Genomic DNA, 26,515 nt, shown 5'->3' on the forward strand with positions numbered 1-26,515 from the left:
GGGCCTTTGTGCAGCACCCGTGAGGGTGTAAATCGCTTTCAGACAACCCTCCACACGTTTATCGGTAGGCTCTTTTAGAGACGTGACGGTGGTGACCGGTAGAGCTGTGGAAACCACCATCCTAGCCACATGTGAGTCCACTGGAGGAGGCGTGTCACAACTGAGGGCCTGAGCTGACGGGAGGCAGCCTCAGTTGTAGGGGCTGAGATGTAACGGAACCTGGGAGGTTGTATCAGACCCCTAGACATGTAAGTAACATGTAGAATAACTGCCCGAAGGCGTGACCACGACAACCAGGATAAAAGTCAATGATGTTTATTATGACAAACTCCGTAACACAGCAGCAGTAAGGGAAACATAAAAGTCAACAGAGGATAAATACAATTCCTGGGTACTACAGGGTGGCAAGGGCCACAGGCACTGGTAGAGTGAGACAGTTCTTATAATCTTCTAGTTGGAAAGTCCTTACCAGGCCTGACTGTAGCAATGGAGAGAACCCAGGATCGTACCAGCTGGTGTTCCAGGAAAGGCTTGGTTGCTGAAGATAAAACGGCTGCTGTGGATACTGGCTGGAACCAGACTGTTGTTGGTACGGAGTGGATACTGGCTGGAACCAGTTAAATAATAAACGAACATGAGAGCGATGAAATAATAATGAAGTTTGGAGTTTGAGAGCGGTGAAATAATAATACCGGTGGAGAGTGGTAAACTGCAGAAAGGACACCGGCCCTTTAAGAGAAGCTGTACACTGCTGGAAGCTGGGCTGGAAGCAGGTGATTGATGAAGTTTGGAGTTTGAGAGCGGTGAAATAATAATACCGGTGGAGAGTGGTAAACTGCAGAAAGGACACCGGCCCTTTAAGAGAAGCTGTACACTGCTGGAAGCTGGGCTGGAAGCAGGTGATTGATGAAGTTTGGAGTTTGAGAGCGGTGAAATAATAATACCGGTGGAGAGTGGTAAACTGCAGAAAGGACACCGGCCCTTTAAGAGAAGCTGTACACTGCTGGAAGCTGGGCTGGAAGCAGGTGATTGATGTAACTGGAAACAGGTGAGTCCAGAATGGATCGGAGAGTCAGGCTACACCGCAGATGGAATGCTGGTGCGGGTCTCTATAGCAGAAGTCTGGAGACAGGAGCTGGAACCTGGAAGACAACCACAGGAGAGAGACAAACTGGAACTAGGTTAGACAACCAAAGCACTGACGCCTTCCTTGCTCAGGCACAACCTATTTATACCTGCAGCAAGGAAGGCATTGGCTAGACAATTATGCAAATTAATAAAACTGACAACGGATTGGTAGGAATGATCAGCTGACAGAATCCAAGATGGCTGCGCCCATGCAGACACTTGGAGGGAAGTTTGGTTTGTAATCCATGTGAGAATTGAAACAGTAATGGCGACGCCGGCCACAGGAGACGCCAGACTGACAAGCGCACATTTAACCACGCGGGCACAGCGGAGGCCGCGGCTGATGAAATCACCACTCTGACATTCTGCATGTGGAAACTCAGGAACAGCGGGATCCGGTCCTGGAACGCTGAGCCAGCCTTAGGAGGCCTCTGAAGGGTAAGTAATGGCGTCCAGATACCCGGATCGTGACCAGGCGTTTCTCAATTCTTAGACAGCTCCGGCGCGAGGGGATAGCGAGCCAGCATCTTCTTTTGAGGCACAAACTTCGTACCCGGGTTTTCCCAGGGTTCCTGACGTATATCAATTAGGTGGTCAGAGTGAGGTAAAACTTGTTTAATCACCTTCTGACGCTTGAACCTATCTGGTTTCTTAGGAGGAACGAATGGCTCAGGATCATCCGTAAACTGTAAAATCAACTTAATAGCCTCCAAAAGATCAGGAACATCCACATGTGAACCCCCCTCCCCATCAGCCGTATCTGAGTCAGAACCTGTGGGGTCAGTGTAAGTGCCGTCTTCATCCGACGAGGTGTTAGTGACAGCAGTGGATTGTGAGAAGACAAGCGCTCGCTTAGAGGACCTCTTGGACGTAGGCGCACGACGGTGAGACTTTTTAGTAGTCAGGGACTGGTTCAACTTCTTTATTTGAGCAGATAAATCGTCTGCCCACGGCGGGTTAGCTGCAGGGACCACAAACGGTTGCACCGGCATTGCGGATCCCATAGGGGGTGTTAGTTTATGAACTAGCGTATGCAGAAGCGTGGAAAAAGTGGCCCACGGCGGGTCATTATTTGCCCCCGTTGCCACCTTCCCACTGGGGGGCAAGGAGCCCCCAGAACCAGAGCCCAAAGCTGCTATATTCTCCTCATAGGTATCTGCGGCTTCAGCAACACCGGCAGTGTGTTCAGCCCCAGAACCGTTACCCTCAGAAGCAGACATGATATAACTTGCAGTTTCAGGTAACACCATACAATTTGTCAGCAGCACAATACCTCTAGCCCAAACCCCTGCGCAGTGTAGTCAGCACCAGCAGAGATAAAGGAGAGATATGGTGACTAAACCACAGAGAAAAATACGTAATACAGTATATCTTTGTGAAAATCCTATATTAGATAAAACCTGACGCACCAAGCCCCCTCAGGTTATAGAATATAGGGATAGCAGGTTGAGTGAAAGACACGAAATGGACACCACTCAGCTATCAAATGCACACACAAATAGTCACAGTCTGTACAATGCAGAGGTTATTACTAACAATAATACTGCACTGGACTAGCTTACACAGCTATATAACAATAGATATAACAGTACACAGTAAGAACTGGATGTATATCACAGGGTAATTGTACTAGGAAACCCTGACTAAGTGCACTCTTTCTTAACTAACACTGACTAAAAAAGGTAGGGAGAATACTTAAGTGTCTTGTAAAGTCACAGCACTGACAACCAGGCGGCTTTACATAGGAGGATTTGCCCAAGCATTCCCAGGAACAGTGAGCTGAGGGATAATGGCGCCGCAGACACTGCCAGGGAGTGAGGGAGAGACAGATATGCAGCTCCAGGGCGGGAACATTTGCGGGAAATGGCGCCCTGGGGCTGGGGGAGGGGCTCCAGGTCTAAGCCTTATCCCCTCTGCTGGCAAAACCACCGGGTACTGCGTGCTACTTGTAAATAAAGGTTTAGAGAGAAAACCTGACCTGCACCCATGCCCTGGTGGGATCGCCTGTACTGCCACAGTGTCCACCACCAGTGCGCGCGGACCGCCTCCCACCGGCCGCACCGGATCGTGATAAAGTGCGGGTCCCGCGAGCGGGACCCACTTACCTCCTCCTGAAGTGCGGCCACACGATCCCGGAAAGCCCCAGCCGTGTGTGACTAACTTGGAAGAAAACCGGAACCTCCTGCTGTAGGTACTCGGCAACCAGGGCAAGGGAGTGTACAGCGCCGCTGGGGGAGAGATGGAGCTGCAGCAGGCAATGTCTACTGACATCTAACACAATCTGTGCCTCTGCTGCAGCCCTTATGGTCTTCTTTTTTCCTCAGAAAAAGCTTTCTAGAGCTGCTGTGAGCAGCTCTTCCTGTCCCGTGCTTGCACTGCAAGCATCAATTACAAACTGAGCTCCTGTGCACGGAGGCGGGGTGATATAGGAGGCGGCGCTATGCATCTTGGGAAGAAGGTCAAAGCTTTTGAGCCTGTTGGTGCTTTGGATCAAGATCCTACTCTACACCCCTATGTCTATCCTTGTGGAGCCCAGTGTACCCCCAGCAGAAAGGCAGAATATGAAATCCGTCCCTGGGAAACTGGCGGCGCAGGTTTTCTGGATTTCCCCAACGTCCTCTAAAAGACGTGGAGGAATATGTGGAATCATGTTCGAAGGAATAGTGTAGGTGTAAGATATACTTTCCTGGTCTGTGCAGCTGCGGAAGGAAGACATACCGACTTACCCGCAGCTGACATGGAAAATCACATATCCCGTGTATCCCAACAGGGTCTTACCTGTGAAGGGCGGACCTGTCATACCTTATTCGGATTCTGTATCCGCAGTCCATTAGTGTAGCCACCATCCCCTGCATGTCAAAACTGCCAGAGCAGTGGTCCCTGCGTTATGCAGGTCAATCTCCTTCATGGCGTCTCGCCGTGAAGCCTGTAGAATCCTGTATGTGACATTGAAACAAGTGCAAGTCACTTCTACTCATAGAATCTAAATCATCAAGTAAGGAGCCTGACCATGTTACAATAGCCCCAGAGATGTACGCAAAAGTGGGTCTCCGAGTCACACCTGCAGCAGTGTACAGTATTAGAGATTAGTATCAATAGGTGATCAGCATATATGGAGGTTGTACCAGGGACAGGTAAGATAACCATATTTGTCAATTTAGACACTCTATAGGGATGTGGATAATAACTCTGGGTGTACTCAGGTTTTCCCAAATAAGGAGTATAACTCCCTACACAGTGGGAAGGCAGTCATTATATACATATAATAATATTCCCCATCCCTAATATCCTCAAACATATGTTGGACCCCTCATATATATGCATTATATGGGCAAGTGTACACTTTCTAGGTACGGAGATGGGGTGAGAGGCACAGCAGTGGGATTTGAAACCCCACTTTTCGCAAAACTGCAGCTTCTACCCAGTACAGGATATATATTCTTAAAGTACAACTTATGGAGGGCACCCCAGGGGGATTTGCCACCGAAGCCTGAGATGTGTACAGTTTTGAGCATGGTATAGACTCCCCAGGAGAAGATATACATTCTGCAGTACAGGACAAAGTCCCTTAAACATGGTAAAGTGGATTACACATACACAGGAACATGTCAACACAGTTTCCCCTCCCAGAATATCTTCAGAGAGTCACAGAGCACAAGAAGCCAGCCACAGCGCGCCCTTATAGGCTTTTATATAAAGATAAAAACCCCGCTGACTAGCGTAACCTTAACAGGGTAGCTAGTACGTAATATCACTCCCCCCTTTTATAACACCTTTTACCTCAGTGTAGTTATGTGGAGGAAAGCGTTCTCTGTCAGCATGTGTCTGCAGGGAGAAAATAGCTCTGGTCAGTGCTGGATCCGCTCTGAGAAGCTCCGCCCCCTGTAATGGCGCGTCTTCCCGAACTTAGAGATTATACTGGCCTGAGGTAATTTTTGCAGCAAACAGTGGGTTAGACCTTGAAAGCTATGTTTGACCAGTGTAGGGTATCGCGCTGGCCCAGGACGCCCCTCACAGCGCCGTACAGTGTGCCGCTGAGCCTTCCGAAGCGTAGCCTGTCAGACTTGTGCTGCCATTCCCGCCGGGGACCCGCTTACCGAGACTCCGGCATCAGATTCACCATTCTTCTTTCTTCTGGCTCTGTTAGGGAGTGGCGGCATGCTGCAGGAGTGAGTGGTCGCCTCGGGCGGCTAACGATCATTACCATCAGGAGCTCAGTGTCCTGTCAGCGGAGATAGTGGCCATTAACCTCTCTGGGTTGGACACTACTGCCCCCCTAAGTCCCACGAAGCAGGGAGGCTTTTGCCAGCAGCCTGCCTGTAAAATAACAAACTCTAGAAAACAATAAAACTAAGGAAACTCCTAAGAGCTCTTCTAGCTGTGACCGGCTCCTCCTGGGCACATTTTCTAAACTGAGTCTGGTAGGAGGGGCATAGAGGGAGGATCCAGCCCACACTGTTAAACTCTTAAAGTGCCAGTGGCTCCCAAAGTTCCCGTGTATACCCCATGGTACTAAATGGAACCCCAGCATTCTCTAGGACGTAAGAGAAAATAATACCCATAGCGCCTTAACTCAAGCTCTCCTTATCAAAATCATACCTGAAACACAGAGTTTCTATAAGGAGGGTATGGGCACCCCTTTTACAGCACTGGGCCCAATATACATCATTATACACCAGCACTGATGAACTCCCTCCACACTTCCCCATGAAAGTAACAACGCCAATATACAGGTACTTGGTAACAGAGTTTATTGTTACAGGATTAACAAAATAAAAGGCACATAACATTAATTTGGTGTCAACAAGGGTGAAAGGGACAAGGCCTTTATATCACCCACTTCCAGAGTAGATTGCTCTGCAGGTCTCTGGCAGATGGGTGACGTGGTGCAATGACACCTGCAGCTCCTGGTCACCAGGGGCACATACAGCATTTAATGCGTTTGGGTATAGAGAGATTAATGCAAGAAATGTACCTGAGTCACATAACAAGGACATATCTCTTATCTCTTAGTCTTCTCAATATAACAGGTTCTCATTGGTGTTTTTGCAAGTTTGCAGTTCTTGAGATAATGGCAGTATATTTGCAAAATGGGATGGAGATGCTTGAATGTTAAGTCCAGATCACATTATATTCAGCAGCCGCCCCTGCCTACCATGGCACACAACTCAAACACTGCAGTGATTTGTTTTGCTATTTTACGTTTAAAATATTAATGGTCTTCCACAATGGTCAGCAATTTGTAACCATAATAAAGAACATTGTGTAGTCTTCTCTCTTTCAGATTCCAAACACTTATGGGACATCAGTTCTCCACAGTAGAATGATTTACCATCATATTTCGCATTGCACAAAGGAAGCACATGGCTTATATCACAAATCGCTAGACCATGGAAAATTAAATGTTTATTTTGCACCAGACAGATCTCCCATGTGCTGTACCCAGAACTGTGTTACAGGCATATTTACCTCCCAACATCCCCATCCTAGGAGACAACTGGAGTCACATACACGGTCAGTATTTCTGTAACCGAGCACAGACACTTACAACGTATTGGTATGACTGGCATTTCGTCTTATGCATCAATCAACAGCTCAATTCTATATATGAAGAGTAAGAGGACTTGACATTGAAATTTGCATGACCCCAAATTAATATAATCTAAGAGAATCTTTCATTGTAATCCACCAAGCTAAATGCCAGAGCTATTCCCAATGTATTATACAAATTCACATAGACACAACAATGCATTTACACAGCTCTGAAAGGGTTCAGCGATTCTCCTGAGCAACGTCAGCTACACAGAAGTGCAAAATGGAAACACTTAATTTTCCATGATAAAATATTATACTTAAACCTCTATATTTTTTTATCATTTAATGAAATGGAAACGCATCGTTATAGTATTAAATAATTATAGTCATCATTAAAACATAATAAGTATTGTAGTGTACAGATTTTTTTTGCATTTTTTTTAATGAAACTATTGTATTCTTGTCTTGAGAGTTTTTATGTCCTGGAGGGACTTAAGTGCCTCTATAGTTTTAAAGTCAGTATATGGATGCTCGTGAAATTAGGATGAGGACAGATGAAGGCAACCTGACAAGCACTTCATTACTCATCCAATCTCACAGTATGTGGCACAGCGGTGTAAGGGGTACTGGACAGTGCATTACTACAGTGTTACAGTATGACACACTGCTAAGAATTATCAATGTTGTGTTACATCTGGCAGAGATTAAAATCATGACTTCACCAATACGTTATGGTGTGTGATTAACAGTTTTACATAAAGAATGGGATTCATTTAGATGTAAAAGGGACATTTTACAGGAGTGATATAGCACGGCTATCACAACAGTTATGCTGCCATAAAAAAACCCCACAGTGGTCTATTTACTAAGCCTCAGAGAGAAATAAAGTGGAGCGGGATAAAGTACCAGCTCCTGTCATTTATCAAACACAGCCTGTAACATGGCAGTTAGGAGCTGATTGGCTGATACTTTATCTTCATCAACTTTAGCTCTCTCCAAGGCTTAGTAAAAAGACCCCTTAGAGTTCAAACAGTTCTAGAAAACACAAGAGTAGAACGCAGATTATCCACAATAATTGGGAGAGGGTAATTTGGATAATCAGTTTGTATAATTGTATACATGTAAACTATGTATGTACAGTAGGGGTTTTTGTTTTGTCATTTTATTACATAATTTATTTTTTATGGGCTAATATACCAGCAAATATTATTTCTGGTTCCCACAGATCATGTTCCGATAATCGGAGTTCTACTATAATGAACAAGCAGCCAAAACGCTGGGGCAAACCCAAACGGTATCTGCGTTCAATTTGGCTGGATACCAGGATCAGGCATATCCGGTTATTGGCATTATGACTAGGAAAATACATACAGACTGCATGTAAAGGCAATGGGTTCTACTAAAGTTTGGACAATGTAGTAAATTCATTACAAAATCACACAGTCCGTGACCAGAAAAAGTGTGATGACAACAGTTATACGTAGTGACTGACATCGCCTGGTAAGGAGTTATACAATTCTCATGATACAATGCAAATAATTCAAGGTTTATGTTCAATCTGGTCAGGATTGTACAATATATCACACAAATTATAAGGCACCAATTATTAACAATACCAGGCCAATTCCAACTGGAGCAAACAGACACAACAAATCATATGTAATAAAACAACATATGCTCAAGGCACTAATTAAGGTAATAACTCTTAAACCCCTTTCACACCGTCGCTTTGACCCAGGTTATTGCCAGAATAACGTGGGTTGCGGCTCAGTGTGAAAGGGTCCCTGAAAATTAGCCAGGGTCCAGTGACGTGGGAATCCAACCTGGGTAGGTGTCAGGGTTGGACACAGGAAGGTCCTGGGTTAAGGGGCAGTGTGAACAGTTAACCCATCCGACCCCGGTTCTGTTTACAGCATAGGGAGAGCCGAATCAAAGCACCAGCAGAACAGTCAACACTACACCCATGTGCAGTGTAAACGGAGCCGACCCAGGAATAACCCAGGTCAGAGCCATGGCCTGACCCAGACTGAAACACTGGCCGGGATGTAATGAAGTCCGAGTTCGGACGTTTTTTTAAAGGGGCAATCATGTACAAGTCTAAACCATTCCTTGAACAAAATTGCCCCTTTTAAAAAACGTCCGCGTTCGGCTGCAATCCCGCACAGCCGCCGAACTCGGACTTCATTACATCCTGCCCTGTGTTCCGAAACACGGGTTGGACCTGGGATTTTGGTGTGAAAGGGGTGCGTGGCAATCTGAGTATCTCTGCTGTACTCAACTGTGAAAATACAGATGCTGATTTTAAAGTGTATTTGTGGGGTCAGTGTGTGTTTGTGGGGTTAAAGTGTGTTTATTCATTTTGTGGCAAGGTCACTGCAAGTAAAATATAGGCATGATAACAGTCCTGGACAGCTATAAAAATGAGTCTAAGTGCACTTTACTAATGAGCGACTGAAACCGACAGCATTCCAAACTTTTTCTCGTACTATTAAAGAATATATATTCTTTAATGGTACATGTGAATTCCGTGTTCATTTTGAAACATACTTTTTTATGCACACCATACAAATCAATCATACATTGTAAAACACTCCGATCGATCATTGTACTCCTAGAAAACTAAAATAAGAAGCGTCTTTGGTGATACTCTGAGGCAAACCAAGTTGAAGACAATAACTTTACTTAACAGATACAGTAGATCCAGGTGCAGATTATAAACAGGCACTACGCACCTTTCAGAGTAAAGCAGTCTTTACTTGGAGCTCTGCTACATAAGACACTTTTTCTTTAATCAAGAGTCTAATTTTTGGCTAATGTTGGGCACTTGTTGAATAGTTCTAAAACACGTGGAAAGTACTTGAGAACTGCACTAAAGGCGATATCCTATTAGCCGCTGCAATTTACTGCGGCTAATTACCGATGATGAGGCTATCCTATTAGTCCGCTTTTTGTGGATTTTGTTTCGCCTGCCACATCCCTGATAAGTAACCATTTTTTCAGAGATAGCTGCCGCGAAACCACAAAAGTCCCCCGCTATTTGTGTACCTTATGGACGGTATTCAATTATTTCCGCCCGCTTCCACATCCGTTCTGTTTCTGCTGACGGGTGTGGTATCATAATTTTAGCTCGCTGCCCCCAGAGCGCCCAACCCTTGGGCGCGATATGCACTTTAACGGGGATCACTTTAGAAAGGAGATTGGGCGCGATATATTATTTGGATACCACCCTATGTGTTTTCATGTGAATAGGGATAATTTGCTACATGAAACAAACAGTCTATAATTGGATAGCCTGATAAAAGCCTGGTCTTTTTGTGCATCAAATTATCGCTGATAGGATAGCCCTCTAAATGTTATTTCCAACTGCGCTTATTTGTATGCACTATTGATGTGTACATACATGGTATTTCAATATCATTAATGGCTCATGGTTGTATTTGTACCATGAATAGTTTTCTACTGATCACACACTGTATTGGGTAAAACAATCTGTTGTCAAACCAATTTATCTCATATTTAAAATAGGTTTTGGCATTTTAAAGCACAGGAGAGCCACCTAGCATGCACCCTTCTCGTTCGGGCACAAAAATCTAACTGAGGCTTGGAGGAGGGTCATAGGGGGAGGAGCCAGTGCACACCAGCTAGTCTAAAGCTTTTACTTTTTGTGCCCAGTCTCCTGCGGAGCCGCTATTCCCCATGGTCCTTACGGAAGTCCCAGCATCCACTAGGACGTCAGAGAAATAGGTTTTGGCATTTTAAAGCAGACGTAAGCATCAGAAAATTCCATGAAAACTTTATAAAAGTAATGCAGACTAATCTATAAAACCTATATATTTTCCTGGCAGACATTACAGTATTACAGTATTTAAGCCACATGGGTAAAATCTAGTCCTTTATGTGTTAAGTGCTCTAGTTAAAGGATAAAACTAGGATTCTGCTCTACAGGCCAGTACCCTCTTCAGTAACCCGCTACTTGAAGGCATGGTCGTTTCTAAGGGCGGGTGAGCCGCAGAATCGCACGGCGCACCCGCCAGCCCACGACCCCTGCTGGCTGCTGTGCTGTCACCCTGCTGACACCTACTAACGTCACACCGTCTGTCCGTCGCACTGGGAGCGATATTAGCGAGAAACAGCCCTGCTCGAATATGAAGGAATAAAAAGGGGGTTAAACATTGTACTCAAAAGAAGCCAGATTTTTCTTTCGCAATACAAGAATCCCTGATGCTAGGAGTAATAAACAATTGAGCTACTGGCGCTCTCCTAAAGCTGGTGCACTGCATGCCGAGAGCGAAGAGATACTGATTTACAGTGAGCTGTGTAACACTACCATTAGTTGAGTCCGAATACATTTTTCTATTAGAGGCACCACATACTTTACCTTCTCCCGAGCCAAATCTTCCCTTTTTTTATATAGTGTTCGGAAACTGCTTTGTAGATCTCATCTACTCAACATAACTGTAACATATGTTACATCACTTGTCTTTATTTTATTCCTGATCTCCTAATTGATAATGTTTTCCGCAATATATGGAACTTGCTTAACTTAACAGCTCATTGCCAAAACCTACTCAGATCAGTTTTTTTCTAAGAACCAGGACAATATTGTTTTAATTGCGAAATGGATTTATAGTAAAGATGGTAAATATATCTCATGGTGATAAGGATTTTGTAGTGTGTTCCAATAGGAATAGTACTCTGTGACCCTGTTTAAGCATCTGCACATTACAATAGCTAGCTTAAGGTGTCAGCTATGGGAATATGCGTCCAATCACTGAGGCCCGATCAGTCTAGTTTGCAGGGTATGCCGTCTTTACTGCAGCAATGTATACGAGTCATACATAATCAATCTTTAGCTCCGCACTACACTGTAAACCTGTTGATTGAGGAAATTGCTTACATGATACATTTGTTTATGTTGCTTTGCGAACCTGCAAGTAAACCATAATGTAGAATCCCAAAGTGTAGTAGGGATTGAATAAAGAGCTCAATAAAGGCCCATATGATTGCATAGAACAATACCTGAAATAGCTAGAAGTAAAAGCAATCAAAGAACTATAGATGGTGTAAGAACTGATTCCATAAAGTGTAGAAAACAAAGTAAGAGGCACATAAAGTCAGCCCTCCAATCGACACTGAGAAGCCCCTTCTGGCATCTCTGCAATAGGGTACGTACAGTACAGGGAGGAGAAAAGTCACTCCTATATATATTAGACTTCAATTCTCCTCCAGTTATCACACAGGTAATTCTTACAGATCTCTCAAGAAGGCGCCTTCTTGGCACAGGCAGGCAATACCCACGGGGGTCACATGTCACCTGTGTCGCAGGAAGGGATTGCTGGAAGACTGAGGCGAGGCTCTGGAAAGGTTACATCGCTGGTTATATTTAGTGTTGAAATAGGATGAATAAAAACCAAACTTTAAGGTCAAAGCAGAAAACATCAGCAGTATTTCAAGAGCGGTGGAAGACTTGTAGGTGTTTCCTTGAAGTACTGTCATCACTGCTCCGCTGGAGTCAAACACAGGCATAACTTTGATCACTTGGCTGCTTGGGATCTCTACAAAGCATACCCTATGCAGTAACAATTATCGGGTGATTGTTCTGTGCCTCCTCCTTGCATTGGTGGGAGGACCTGCTCGTATTTTTCCTCTGTACTGTGTCATAGGTTCTGCCAGCACCAGGCTGGCCCCACGGTTCAGAACTTGCTTCTTGCGTACTTCCCCTGACAAAGAGTCTTAAAGACTGGAAAGCAACTGAGAAATAAGGCATTTTCTGTAATGAATCAATTAATTTCTAGCAACACTGAAATGCCACGGACAGGTAAAGAGTGGATGGCACGGTCTTCTTCAAAGGAGTAACAATGAGAGAAGGAAAATGATGGAAGCGGTCTTCAGTAATAATTAGGCTGCAATGATGGACCAGGTCAGGGAGAGAGCTCAGACAAGGAGCACCAGGAAATCCCACCCTGCTGGCACTGAAATGGTAAACCTTAGAATTGTATTCTATCTAGGCCACACAGTGTATGGTAGACTGCGTGTTCATTGTCAGTTAGTGCTTGAAGCCCTTACTGTATTGTATGTGTGTATGTGGATATGTGTTAGTGATTTGACCTGATGAGATCTGAAAGTTAGTGCTTCAATCACTTGGTTCTGTGTACTAAAAAAAACCCTCCCTAAACACCCTTTACCGAACTTTAAAAACAAATATATATATGTATATATATTTATAATCCATATCCGCCCGTTCTGTACTGGGGCTTAGTTATTCTGCTCAGTCTTTGGGGCTGAGGCATCCCGCTAATTAGTTCTAGGTCCAATGGCAGAGATACATCATCTGCTGGCTGCCTGCGACTGTGGTGACATGATGACGTGTGACTGTAGAAGCTGACTGTGGCCGTCTGTCCTTTGGCTGGCCATCTGTGTGAGCACTGAAGTTGCCATGTGTTCGGCTGGTGAGCGCAGACCATTAGGCGAGGCAGAGGACAATGAACTGTGTTGGGTGACTGGGCCTGGAGAGCCTCTTGCATCACAACTGTCCTTGAGGTTTTCTGGAAGGAAAAAAGTAAAAAGAATATTTTACTATCGTTCTTTATTTATAAAGTGCTGACAAGTGACAAGAGCTGTACATGGAGGGGATCGTGACACAAACAAGTCATGTACAATGAAATGGAACAGAAGATAAAATGGTCCTCCTCAACTTAGCTTACAATCTAAGAGATTTGTGGAACCACTTTACACATCAGGCTGCGGAAGTACAAAGTGTGTGTACGGCTATTGTAAGATAAAATGTAATAGCAGAACAAACATAAAAAGGTAAAATTATCTGCAAATTAAATAAAACATAACAAACTATTCAGCCTCTTTAGAAAGTAAAAAAGCCTGGCTGGAATGTAGAAGTACAGTGATACTGACAAACCCAGGAACACCGGGGCCCATATGTAACAGCCTGCGAGTCTGCTGGTTATCATTTACACGGCAAAGCCGAGCATATTGCCACGTATCTACTCTTGCAGTCAGAGCCTTACTGCTGTGGACCTTGCCCATAGACGTTTGGTTACTACAAGCAGGACGAGCAACCATATCCTCTACACACAATTACTAAGATATGTTTCAGAAATTAACATGGGCATGTTTAGCTTTAAAACCCAAGACAATACATTGATAGATACAAATCCATGTATAGATGTATATAATGTTATAGAGCAGTCCATGCATTTAAAGTGGCAGTAACCCATACAGCTACTGATTAAGTACACATCACGTCACGCCAAATAGCCCGATTTGACGTGCCAAAGACTTTGTGACTAATCAACACATTGCGCCTCGCCATAGACTTTTTCCAGAAAATACATGAGTGGCCAACGTGTGTGTATCCTGGACACTGATGCTAGCGCTGCATGCAGCTACTGTGTGCGACTCAGGCACTAACCTGTGCACAAGCCAAATGTCAGAGCTCAGATACAAGAAAGCCGCGCCGTGCTTCATGCCATGTGTTGCTGTGCTTAATCGAAGACTTTATGACAATTCCTTTGTGACACATCTAGTGTGCTGTAAGCCATGATGTAAGATATTATTAAATATACTAAATATAGGAGAAAGTGCAGTAACGGCTACCCGTGGCAGAGCGTTTAAGTCCTGCCCTGCATCTTACGCGACTGCATGCATAGCACTCTAAGGATAAGTGTATGAGGACACATCTGTACTGTGATAAATTGATTTGAGCCTTGCTGAGAATGTCCTAACTGTTCACATACACCTTGACCAAAGTACGCTGGCAAAGCTTACATCTCTCCCACCTCCCCCGTCACTGACAAACGTCTCCATTAGCAGCAATGGCAGACACCACTTTCATGTCATGTTTTTTTAAAGAGACAATTAATAAAGCAAAGCAATGTTTTACAGAACGATCTCTACGCTCTGGATAGAAAGCCCAGGACAGCAAACTTTAATAGATATCGCCACATATTTCCCAGTCAGCCTAGGCTAGGATACCTACTTATCACTTTCGTGAGTATACACAGATATATCTTACATCAAGTGCTAAGATAAAAAGGGCACTTGTCACCTATATACAATGAAAGGAGTTTTTCTGAGCTGAACCCATATTTAGGAAGAGACACCCTGGTTCACGAGGCACAGGTAACGTCACTGAGACGTCAGAAGGATGTGGTCTGCTGGAGATGACTGCTCTTCACCATACCCTGGTTTCATATTATGACAAACTGCACTATTTAATAGAAGCAATTTACTCCAGAGCATTAACCTGGATATCAAGCAAATGAATAAACAGTTGCACATATTTTGTAATATGTTTAGAGTGCACTTTACTCTCCTACGTAATAATCTGCCGAGTTAAACACATTGGAGATAGATTTGTTACCTACATAAATTTGGAGTATTATATAAAATACTGTATTACAGTACAAGACACAAATAATAATAATAATGTTATTTATATAGTGCTTTTTTCCCAAATGGACTCAAAGTGCTTACATTTGCATTTCAAAAAAAATACAAGATACAAAATAAGCGTAACAGAATAGAGAACTAAGCATTGTTTTTTTTTTTTTTTTAGTAACTAAAGGGACATTAGTGAAATGTTGAGAAAACATGTAATTCCTGAGTCTGTGATGGAAGGATTCTAAAGTGGAGGGCTCCCGGACTGTACGGGGCAGCGAGTTCCATAGAGTCAGCACCGCAAAACGAAAAGCTCATCCCCCAGATTCTAGGTACTACTGATCAGCGGCAGCTCCTGCCTAGGTAGAGGAGGGCTGCCGCTGGCCATGCTTCCGGGTCTCCGCCGCCTTGTCCCCATCACCGCCCGGTTCCCGGCACCTGTACTATGTAGTTCACAGACGCCCAAGGACCAGCACGCGTGCAAAACCCTGACTTCTATGGACTGAGGGGGTGATTCAGACCTGATTGTAGCTGTCATGCAGGGGAACGTCCAGCACAGGGCTAATCCACCCCGCATGTCAGGCTCGGCCCCACCGCACAAGTACAAAAGCCTTCTGACCTGATCACTACGCTGCAATGAACGGTAGCGTGCAATCAGGTCAGAATGACCCCCTATATCGTAGAAGCCGACTAGGGCCGACGAGGAAGGGAGTGGCTTCCTACAGGAAACTGGCTCTCTGCTAACAGCAGCCCAGTCTGTCAGTCCCGCAAAAAGGAAACACCTACAAATGGGACTGCCCTGTGTCTCTGTGACTGACAGATAGGACTTCCAATAGGAAGTCACTGCCAGTCACAGTAAAGCCAGTGCAGTTTCACGGACATCTGGCTCCACTGATAGCTGGTGGTAGATTTTTCCTTGGGGTAGGGGTTTGGGGGCTGCAGTGCTAGACAGCCCATAGGAAAAACCGCCACTACAGTGCTGATAGTCATTGATCTACAGATTGCAGTAAGCGAGTGGGGCAGTAAAGGGATCAGAAGCTGCTTTAGGTACTTTGGGCCCTGGTCATGTAGAGAAAGTCAGTAAGCCAATCGAGAAACCGATTCACCATCTTACAGGCAGCCAGTAAAGGGAGTAGAGAATGGGTGTTATGAAGCTGGAATGGGGCTGGTGAGTTAACAGCTCGGCAGCTGCACTTTGTACCATCTGCAATTCTTTTGCTGGGAGAGCTAGGTAGAGGGAACTGCAGTAGTCTAAGCACACAAGAAAAATTCTGCCCAGAAAACCTTATTTTTATGTATCTTTGGCACTAACAAATTTATCTCCAGTGTGTTAAGGCAAACTGGTCACCAAAGGTAAGTACTAGGCTTGGGAACATTACAGATTTGTCAGTACAAAACAGTGTGTGCACATAATACCATGAAACAATTAACATTTTTAACTACTTGAACCAAACATGGGATCAGCCGCACGTTTGCATCTAATTTCACCAGATTAATTTATTATATTATATTCCATCTCTATAGCATGGTTAGCATTAGAGCTTACAGACAGACACTTCTATTGTCATTCATGAATGGGAGTTTCTTCAAATACTAAAAATGACCTACAGATCAATACATCAGTACTACCACATCATTAAACAGTCAAAACTATGAATCTTTCACAATTAAACGAAATCTATTTCCACTGAATATAATTCCGCACAACATTAAACACTGGATTCATCTGGTATTGTTACTGAGTGGAAGCAGCTCTACTGATTTGCTTACTGAGGTATTAATGATGCATAAGCCACAGGTTTTAATAAAACAATGCCACCTGATGGCATAATTACCATGACAAATGACAGGAGATAACGATTTCAGCTAAAATACTGTATAAGAAAACACCCTGGGTAAGCTGATCATACAGACATAACATGGCGATTGGAAATGATCAATGCAGACACTTACTGTATGTAGACCTGGCATTACCTCTTATTTTGTAGCACTCACCAAGATAAACCTGGTTTTTCTTCTGCAGGGCAGTCACAGGACAGTCCTTGTGTGCCAGAAGCAACTGCTTTAACTGGGCCACCTCGTTCCTCAGCAGCGTGACTTCATTCTACAGGTGGAAACACAATGTCAGCATGCTGGAGCCGAATCTGCCGGGCAGGAATTGATACCCACTCCTGCACATCCTATGCCATTATTTACTGACTTACGCTAAGCTGCACATTCTGAGAAGTCAGCTCCTCAGCCTTTCTCTCCAAAGAGGACACCCAAACTTTGCGCTTCTGACGGCAGCGGGACGCAGCGGCCCGGTTTCTCTCTAGGAAGCGCTGGCGTCGCTCATCGGGGTCCTCATCTGTAGCTCTCCGTCGTCTACCCCCAGTACTTGGGGTGGGCTGAGCAGGAGATACCTGTGGGGGAAACAGATGCATGATGAACCTACCAAATGAATTACAGTTTGTTCTCCAACTGAGGCTGATATATATGTATATTGTTTATCACTCATCACTTCTCTCCCCATCATATTGCAGGATGGCACTCTTGGTCACCCTATTAGTGTAATCTACACACTGACAGTATCTATAACTTGTCTGATGTAATGTCCATTTACTCTTTGCTGACCTGAGGCTGTGCTGGGGAGGGTGCGTCTGGGTGTTGGACCAATATTTGGCTCTGCTCTGGCCGTGATGCTACCATAGCCATCCCTCCATTTAAAGAAGATGGAGCTTGCTGAGTAAGGGAGGCTTTAAGTCTCTGTAGAAAAAACAAAAACAAAAAACAATTAAAAGGACAAAAAATAAATAAGTGAAGAAAGTTTGCCAAAGAATTCTGATTAGCATTTACAGCAAGTCCATCTTTTGTACCATTGTTGTGTTGTACACTCACCATTTTGGCTTCTGCATGAGCTGAAAGGGCCGAGGGAGAAAGATGTCCTCCACTGCTGATAATTGGGGGCCCAGGAATACCTGGGATATTGGGCACCATTGACATGGGTCTTCCCAACTGAGCCAACCAACACAGAAACAAGATAGGTCAGTGAAACCAATGTCCACTTCACTTAGCACCACAAAAGAGAGGACAAAGGTCTCCTTACCGATATAACAGACGGCATCTGTACATGGGGGCCAGGAAGGAAGGGTACTGACTGCCCATTGCCCAGGTGCATCATGAGCGGGACAGAGCTGCCCGGGGAACTGAAATAGAGAGGACATCATTTATCTGCCGGGAGGCATGGGAGAAACCTATACTAGGCTGACAGACATATATACATGGAATAAAGGTGTAACTCGGTAGGAGAAATACAGGTAGCAAGAAAGTGGGGAACAACAGACGAAAAAGGACAGGGGTACACTTTGGGATTTAGAGGATTAATAAGGTTTTGACCATCAACACAAGAAAAAGACAGAAAACAAACAAACACAAAGCTTTAGCTTCGTTACCCTAGCTGCCTGTTGGACGGAGGGGCCTGTGTGATGACAGATGTAGGTGAAGGCAGTGCTGGATGCAAAGGATCATATCCCAGATGGATGGGTAGTGAAACTGGACGTACTATTGTTGGAGTGGGTGTAGAGCTGACCTGCGGCTTCGGTGGCACCTTAACCAGAGTGACACAATAACATCATCACCCAGACTGCTGAGTACTGTGCACAGTGCATACTATTAATACAAAATAACTTTTATACAGCCAGTAATCTGTGATTTAACATGTCATCTATGGCTACCTCAATGCTGCAGGTCACTTTCTAATAAAGCTTTCCTGACTGTCAGAGTTATTCTTCTCTGCATCATACCAAGTTTTTCTAATGTCTGCAAATATACATTACAGCCTCTGCAAGTGCTTAAGGAACACCTTGCCTAATTACTCACTAGCTCATCCTTTCCAAATGCAGAAATCTGTTATTTTGGGCTGCACATAACAGACTGAAGGCACCTTTAGTAATATAAAGAAGAGAGGTTTAGGAACCTTGATGTAGAAAGTCATTAGCTATCGTACATTACTGATAACGTAGTCTGCAGGCTACACTATAAAAACTACTAACCATTCTGACCTTTGCATTTTCTATTAAGAGACTGAAAATTACTAGTCAATTTTTTTCCACTTCCACCACAAAATGTTTCACCTGAAATGAGAGTGCTTACCTCTTCGTCTGTATAAGATCCAGGGCTGTCTGGCGGAGAAGAGTCCACTTCCACTGGTTCTTCCTCTTTGATTTTAATGTCAGGAGTGGAAGGTAAGGACATATCCAGTGGTCCCGCATTCTGCATAGCCAAGAATACACAATACATATAAACTGTTTCAGAAATGAGATGGAATTAAATGGTTTTGAAATCCCTATGGTCACAAGCTACAAAAATCCTCAAAACAAGGTATCAGCCTGAACACATTTCTGCCAACTTTGTGTTACAGGCATTGTCCCAGCCCTTTACACAACACTATTACCTTATACTTGCCATGTTAATAGATCACAGATTTCTTCCAAAATTAAAAAGATACTGTTGGCATGATTCGCATTTCCGCATTATTTGCAGGTTACTGCGTGCGGTCTGCAGCTTGGGGGCACTGTGTGCGGTCTGCAGCTTGGGGGCACTGCGTGCGGTCTGCAGCTAGGGGGTGCTGCGTGCGGTCTGCAGCTAGGGGGCGCTGCATGCGGTCTATAGCTAGGGGGTGCCGCATGCGGTCTGCAGCTAGGGGGTGCTGCATGTGGTCTGCAGCTAGGGGGTGCTGCGTGTGATCTGCACACGTGCAGATCTCTCACCATCAAAGATGTACGGAAACCATCAGGTTTACGCACGTCTGAATCAGGCTCTCTAAAGAATACTTATTTTTACTTTTATTTTTACTTTCTATGTGCATGGAGTGGTTCTGTTGGGTTTGCATCCATGACTGCGAGCGGACCTGGCGTTGCCCCTATACTGCTAGCGGCACGCCAGATTCCTATTCTGCACGTTGGTCTAGTTGCTGACCTACATAATCACTCCTAGTTTTAGGTAGGGACTATAGGAATGAATATAATAATTTGTATGATAATAATATGAAGGTATAAAAAAAAAATATATACATCTCTTTCTTCATATATATAAGTTTTTAAAAAGTTTTTACTCTGTAGTTTATATTGTCCCATGTTATAGTGTATTAATTTTTGGGCGTATTAAGATAGCAATATGAAGGGATGTGATATGTAGATATGTTTAATATCATGTATGGTTTATCTATGATAAATTATCTATAATGAAGGCTGATAAATTAAGAATAAAAGTAAGATCTAATAAACTATAATGCCTATTACAACTATGCCATCATTAGTACTGTGTATTTAACCCTCCATATGTGTACATACGCTCATCTATTTCTTTCCCTCACTTAGGTGTGGGAGACTATTAAATTATAATTATGCAGCTGTGCTAGAAGGATTTTTAGTATAGCTGCAACCCCATGGGATTATTGTGATTCTGTCCGCATAACAGAAAATGTTTTTTATATATGATAAACCGACATTCTTATGATTAAGTTTTAAGCTACTTATAAATGTCTTTTATTAGACCACGTTTAGTGAAAAACTCTGAGACACTTCTATCTGTGTATGAAAGCTAAGATTCCAATGCACCTGTTGAGCCCCCATACACACCTGCCCCTAATGATTACAATAGGACAAGGTATAAAAGATTTAAAAAAGTGCTCAGAGAGGAACACTCTGCCTCTTGAAGAAGCCGCCTGGGGTGCGGAGAAACGCGTTGAGGGTACAGAAGAAAGGGCCGCTTTTGACCATTAAGTGTCCCAAGGAGAGAAATACACACCGTTACTGGCTGTCTGTTACAAGTTACCGGTGAATTGTTCAGCTGTGATCAAACTCTCTCACTTAAACCTCCCCCTGCACTTGAAAAATATTAACACTCTGCCCGGCTGGGCATTGCTCACTTGAGCTGGGGGATCTGCACGGTAGCCCGGCGCATCCACACTGTGCCGCACTGAAGGGAACGGTTCTTACCTGAACGTACCGCTGACGGAGGTCTCACCCATGCACAGGGTGATAACAAGCGGCTTTCAACTACTTATCCCGTGCAGTAAGGGATTACAGCGTCTCAGTGAGTAACAGCAACCGCATGGTTTTATTATTCCTACTTGCTCCATGGAAACAGCTATCTAAATTTGGACACTTTTATATGGTCATAGACGTTAATTATATCATTTGGAGGATTTATTCCCATTTGAACTGTGAGATATGGAATTATTTTGAGAGACTAATTCTATCCAACAGAGAGTGGCTCTCTCCATATATTTCAGCGTCCCTTTCACACATTAATACACTATATATGTATGCATCTATTTAATCTTAGAGGCTTATAATACCTCAGTTTCATGCTTTGAGAATTGTTGTGGTCTTTAAGTAAGTCTGTTATTGTTTTTATGTTAATAAATTGTTTTTTATCAACACCATTGTTATTGTGCGCCGACCTGGTGGTTTGTTTTAGTTGTCTCTAAAGAATACGCTTCATCACTAACCTGTTTTCTTTGCACATTTCTAGGGGATACGGTCATTAGGTCGACCACTATTGGTCGACATGCATTAGGTCGACATGGTCACTAGGTCAACATGGTAATTAGGGCGACATGGAAAAAGGTCAACATGAGTTTTTCACTTTTTTCCCCATTTTTTGAACTTTTTCATACTTTACGATCCACGTTGACTACGATTGGGAATAGTAACCTTTGCAGAGTTCAGCAGTAGCGGAGCGAGGCACCTTGCCCGAAGCAAAGCAATCCATGCAAGGGGACACGGTGCACTAATTGGGGTTCCTCGTCACTTTACGAAGAAAGTCACATAAAAAAAAAAGTAAAAAAATAAGATTTTAAACCTACCGGTAAATCTTTTTCTCCTAGTCCGTAGAGGATGCTGGGGACTCGGTAAGGACCATGGGGTATAGACGGGCTCCGCAGGAGACATGGGCACCTATAAAGAACTTTTAGTATGGGTGTGCACTGGCTCCTCCCTCTATGCCCCTCCTCCAGACCTCAGTTAGAGAACTGTGCCCAGAGGAGATGGACAATATGAGGAAAGGATTTTGTTAATCTAAGGGTAAGATTCATACCAGTCCACACCAATCATACCATATAACCTGGAATACCCAAAACCAGTTAACAGTATGAACAACAGCATCGGTCCAAGACCGATTCCAACTGTAACATAACCCTTATGTAAGCAATAACTATATACAAGTCTCGCAGATCTTCCGCACTGGGACGGGCGCCCAGCATCCTCTACGGACTAGGAGAAAAAGATTTACCGGTAGGATTAAAATCTTATTTTCTCTTACGTCCTAGAGGATGCTGGGGACTCCGTAAGGACCATGGGGTTTATACCAAAGCTCCCAATCGGGCGGGAGAGTGCGGATGACTCTGGTGCACCGGCTGAGCAAATGCTAGGTCCTCATCAGCCAGGGTATCAAACTTGTAGAATTTAGCAAAAGTGTTTGAACCCGACCAAGTCGCCGCTCGGCAAAGCTGTAATGCCGAGACGCCTCGGGCAGCTGCCCAGGAAGAGCCCACCTTCCTAGTGGAATGGGCCTTTACTGAATGTGGTAACGTCAATCCAGCCGTAACATAAGCCTGCTGAATCGTGTTACAGATCCAGCGAGCAATAGTCTGCTTTGAAGCAGGCGCGCCAATCTTGTTGGCTGCATACAGGACAAACAGAGCCTCTGTTTTCCTAATTCTAGCCGTCCTGGCTACATAAATGTTTAAGGCCCTGACTACATCCAGGGACATGGAATCCTCCAAGGCACTCGTAGCCACAGGCACCACAATAGGTTGGTTCATATGAAATGAAGACACCACCATAGGTAAAAAATGAGGACGAGTCCTCAATTCTGCTCTATCCACATGAAAAATCAAGTAGGGGCTCTTGTGAGACAATGCCGCCAATTCAGACACCCGCCTTGCCGAAGCTAAAGCCAATAACATGACCACCTTCCAGGTGAGAAATTTCAACTCAACCGTTTTAAGGGGTTCAAACCAGTGTGACTTAAGGAACTGTAACACCACGTTCAGGTCCCATGGCGCTACTGGGGCCACAAAAGGAGGCTGGATGTGTAGCACTCCCTTCACAAAAGTCTGGACTTCTGGAAGAGAAGCCAATTCCTTCTGAAAGAATATCGATAAGGCCGAAATCTGTACCTTAACAGAGCCTAACTTCAGGCCCATATCCACTCCTGTCTGTAGAAAGTGGAGAAAACGGCCCAGGTGGAAATCTTCTGTAGGAGCATTCTTGGCTTCACACCAAGATACATACTTCCTCCAGATACGGTGATAATGTTTCGCCGTCACTTCCTTCCTAGCCTTTATTAGAGTAGGTATGACCTCCTCCGGAATACCCTTCTCAGCTAGGATCCGGCGTTCAACCGCCATGCCGTCAAACGTAACCGCGGTAAGTCTTGGAACGTGCAGGGTCCCTGCTGTAACAGGTCCTCCCTTAGTGGAAGATGCCAAGGATCTTCTGCGAGCATCTCCTGAAGTTCTGAGTACCAGGCCCTTCGAGGCCAGTCTGGAACAATGAGTATTGTCTGTACTCTTTTCAGCCTTATGATCCTCAACACCTTTGTGATGAGAGGCAGAGGAGGAAACACATAGACTGACTGGAACACCCATGGCGTTACCAGAGCGTCTACAGCTATTGCCTGAGGGTCCCGGGACCTGGCACAGTACCTCCGAAGCTTCTTGTTGGGGCGTGACGCCATCATGTCTATTTGAGGAACTCCCCAGAGACCCGTTATCTCTGCAAAGACTTCTTGATGAAGTCCCCACTCTCCTGGATGGAGATCGTGTCTGCTGAGGAAGTCTGCTTCCCAGTTGTCCACTCCCGGAATGAAGACAGCTGACAGAGCGCTTACGTGATTTTCCGCCCAGCGAAGAATCCTGGTGGCTTCCGCCATTGCGACTCTGCTCCTTGTCCCGCCTTGGCGGTTCACATGAGCCACGACTGTGACATTGTCTGATTGAATCAGAACCGGTAGGTTGCGAAGAAAACCCTCCGCTTGTCGAAGGCCGTTGTATATGGCCCTTAATTCCAGCACGTTGATGTGCAGACAGGACTCCTGGCTTGACCATAGTCCTTGAAAGTTTCTTCCTTGGGTGACTGCTCCCCATCCTCGGAGGCTCGCGTCCGTGGTCACCAGAACCCAGTCCTGAATGCCAAACCTGCGACCCTCTAGAAGGTGAGCACTTTGCAGCCACCATAGGAGAGACACCCTGGCCCTGGGGGACAGTGTTATTTCCTTGTGCATTTGTAGATGGGACCCGGACCACTTGTCCAGAAGGTCCCATTGAAATGTCCTCGCATGGAACCTGCCGAAGGGAATGGCCCCGTAGGCTGCCACCATTTTCCCCAGAACTCGAGTGCATTGATGAACTGACACTCTTTTTGGCTTTAGCAGGTCTCTGACCATGTTCTGGAGGTCCTGGGCTTTTTCCAACGGGAGAAAAACCTTCTTTCGTTCCGTGTCTAGTATCATGCCTAGGAATGATAGTCGAGTTGTTGGAACCAACTGCGACTTTGGCAGATTGAGAATCCAACCGTGTTGCTGGAGCACTCTCAGAGAGAGAGACACGTTCTTCAGTAATTGATCTTTGGATCTCGCCTTTATCAGGAGATCGTCCAAGTATGGGAAAATTGCGACTCCTTGCCTGCGCAGGTTCACCATCATCTCCGCCATTATCTTGGTGAAAATCCTCGGGGCCGTTGACAGCCCAAACGGCAACGTCTGAAACTGGAAATGAGAATCCTGTACCGCGAATCTCAGGTACTCCTGATGAGCGGGATATATGGGGACATGAAGGTAAGCATCCTTTATGTCCAGTGACACCATAAAATCCCCCCCTTCCAGGCTGGCTATTACAGCTCTGAGTGATTCCATCTTGAATTTGAAACGTTTCAAGTACAGATTTAGGGATTTTAGATTTAAAATGGGCCTGACCGAACCATCCGGCTTCGGGACCACAAAGAGGGTCGAATAGTACCCTTTTCCCTGTTGGCTCAGGGGAACCCCGATAATCACTTGCCGTTGACACAGTGTTTGAATTGCAGCTAACACTACTTCTGGCTCTGGGGTAGAAGCTGGTAAGGCCGACTTGAAAAATCGGCGTGGGGGCACCTCTTCGAATTCCAGCTTGTAGCCTTGGGAAACTATCTCCATTGCCCAAGGATCTACGTCTGACCGAACCCAGACCTGGCTGAAGAGTCGAAGACATGCCCCCACCGGTGCGGACTCCCGCAAGGGAGCCCCAGCGTCATGCGGTGGATTTTGTAGAAGCCGGGGAGGACTTCTGTTCCTGGGAACCCGCCACGGCAGGTGTTCTTTTCCCTCTACCCTTACCTCTGGCAAGGAAGGAGGAGCCCCTACCTCTTCTGGGCTTTTGCGACCGAAAGGACTGCATCTGATACTGTGGAGTTTTCTTTTGCTGTTGGGGAACAAAAGGTAAAAAGGTAGATTTACCTGTGGTAGCTGTGGAAACCAGGTCCGCGAGCCCATCCCCAAACAACACATCACCCTTACAGGGTAAAACCTCCATATGCTTTTTTGAATCCGCATCACCCGTCCATTGGCGGGTCCATAAGGATCGTCTCGCTGAAATAGCCATGGCATTGGCTCTAGAACCCAACAATCCAATGTCTCTTTGAGCGTCTCTCATATAAGACTGCGTCTTTAATATGTGCTAAAGTTAGCAAAATATTATCCCTGTCTAGGGTATCAAGGTCAGCTGACAGGGTATCTATCCAAACTGCAACTGCACTACATACCCATGCCGACGCAATTGCGGGTCTAAGTAAAGTACCAGTATGTGTATAGACTTTAATGTAGTCTCCTGCCTGCGGTCCGCAGGGTCCTTGAGGGCCGCTGTATCTGGAGACGGCAGCACCACCTTCTTGGACAGGCGTGTTAGAGCCTTGTCCACTATGGGCGAGGATTCCCAACGTGCCCTGTCCTGTGTAGGGAAAGGGTACGCCATAAGAACCCTTTTGGGAATCTGCAGTCTCTTATCTGGAGATTCCCAAGCTTTTTCAAATAACTCATTAAGTTCATGAGATGGAGGAAAGTTTACCACAGGTTTCTTTTCCTTATACATGCGCACCCTCGTGTCGGGAACAGAGGGGTCGTCTGTGATATGCAAAACATCTTTTATTGCAATAATCATATACTGAATAGTTTTTGCTACCCTAGGGTGCAATCTAGCATCATCATAGTCGACACTGGAATCAGAGTCCGTGTCGGTATCTGTGTCCACAATTTGTGACAAGGGACGCTTTAGAGACCCTGACGGGCCCTGTGAGTCGGTCCAATCCGTGGATTGACCCCCTGATGTCTCCCTGGATTCTGCTTTGTCTAGTCTCTTATGCAATGACACTACACTTGCATTTAACATATGCCACATATCCATCCATTCCTGAGTCGGCACTACCGACGGGGACACACC

General features: G+C 45.0%; 1 protein-coding gene across 5 annotated transcripts in view; it reads right to left on the reverse strand.

The window, feature by feature from the left end:
• Window positions 1-5,862: 5,862 nt before the first annotated feature.
• Window positions 5,863-26,515, reverse strand: part of ATF7 (activating transcription factor 7) — a 218,173-nt gene continuing 197,520 nt past the window's right edge. For 4 of the 5 annotated variants that reach the window (XM_063952151.1, XM_063952154.1, XM_063952153.1 and 1 more), the window contains exons 5-12: window positions 19,189-19,308; window positions 18,489-18,643; window positions 18,143-18,242; window positions 17,935-18,051; window positions 17,671-17,802; window positions 17,262-17,459; window positions 17,032-17,161; window positions 5,863-13,208 (exon numbers count right to left, since the gene is read on the reverse strand). In XM_063952151.1, the coding sequence (XP_063808221.1) occupies window positions 12,991-13,208; window positions 17,032-17,161; window positions 17,262-17,459; window positions 17,671-17,802; window positions 17,935-18,051; window positions 18,143-18,242; window positions 18,489-18,643; window positions 19,189-19,308 (1,170 nt within the window). In that variant the 3' untranslated portion in view covers window positions 5,863-12,990. The remainder of the gene's footprint in view (window positions 13,209-17,031; window positions 17,162-17,261; window positions 17,460-17,670; window positions 17,803-17,934; window positions 18,052-18,142; window positions 18,243-18,488; window positions 18,644-19,188; window positions 19,309-26,515) is intronic. The other variant, XM_063952152.1, reaches the window with a different exon arrangement.

Source organism: Pseudophryne corroboree, chromosome 2 (genome assembly GCF_028390025.1).
Source record: "Pseudophryne corroboree isolate aPseCor3 chromosome 2, aPseCor3.hap2, whole genome shotgun sequence".
Lineage (NCBI taxonomy): Eukaryota > Metazoa > Chordata > Amphibia > Anura > Myobatrachidae > Pseudophryne > Pseudophryne corroboree.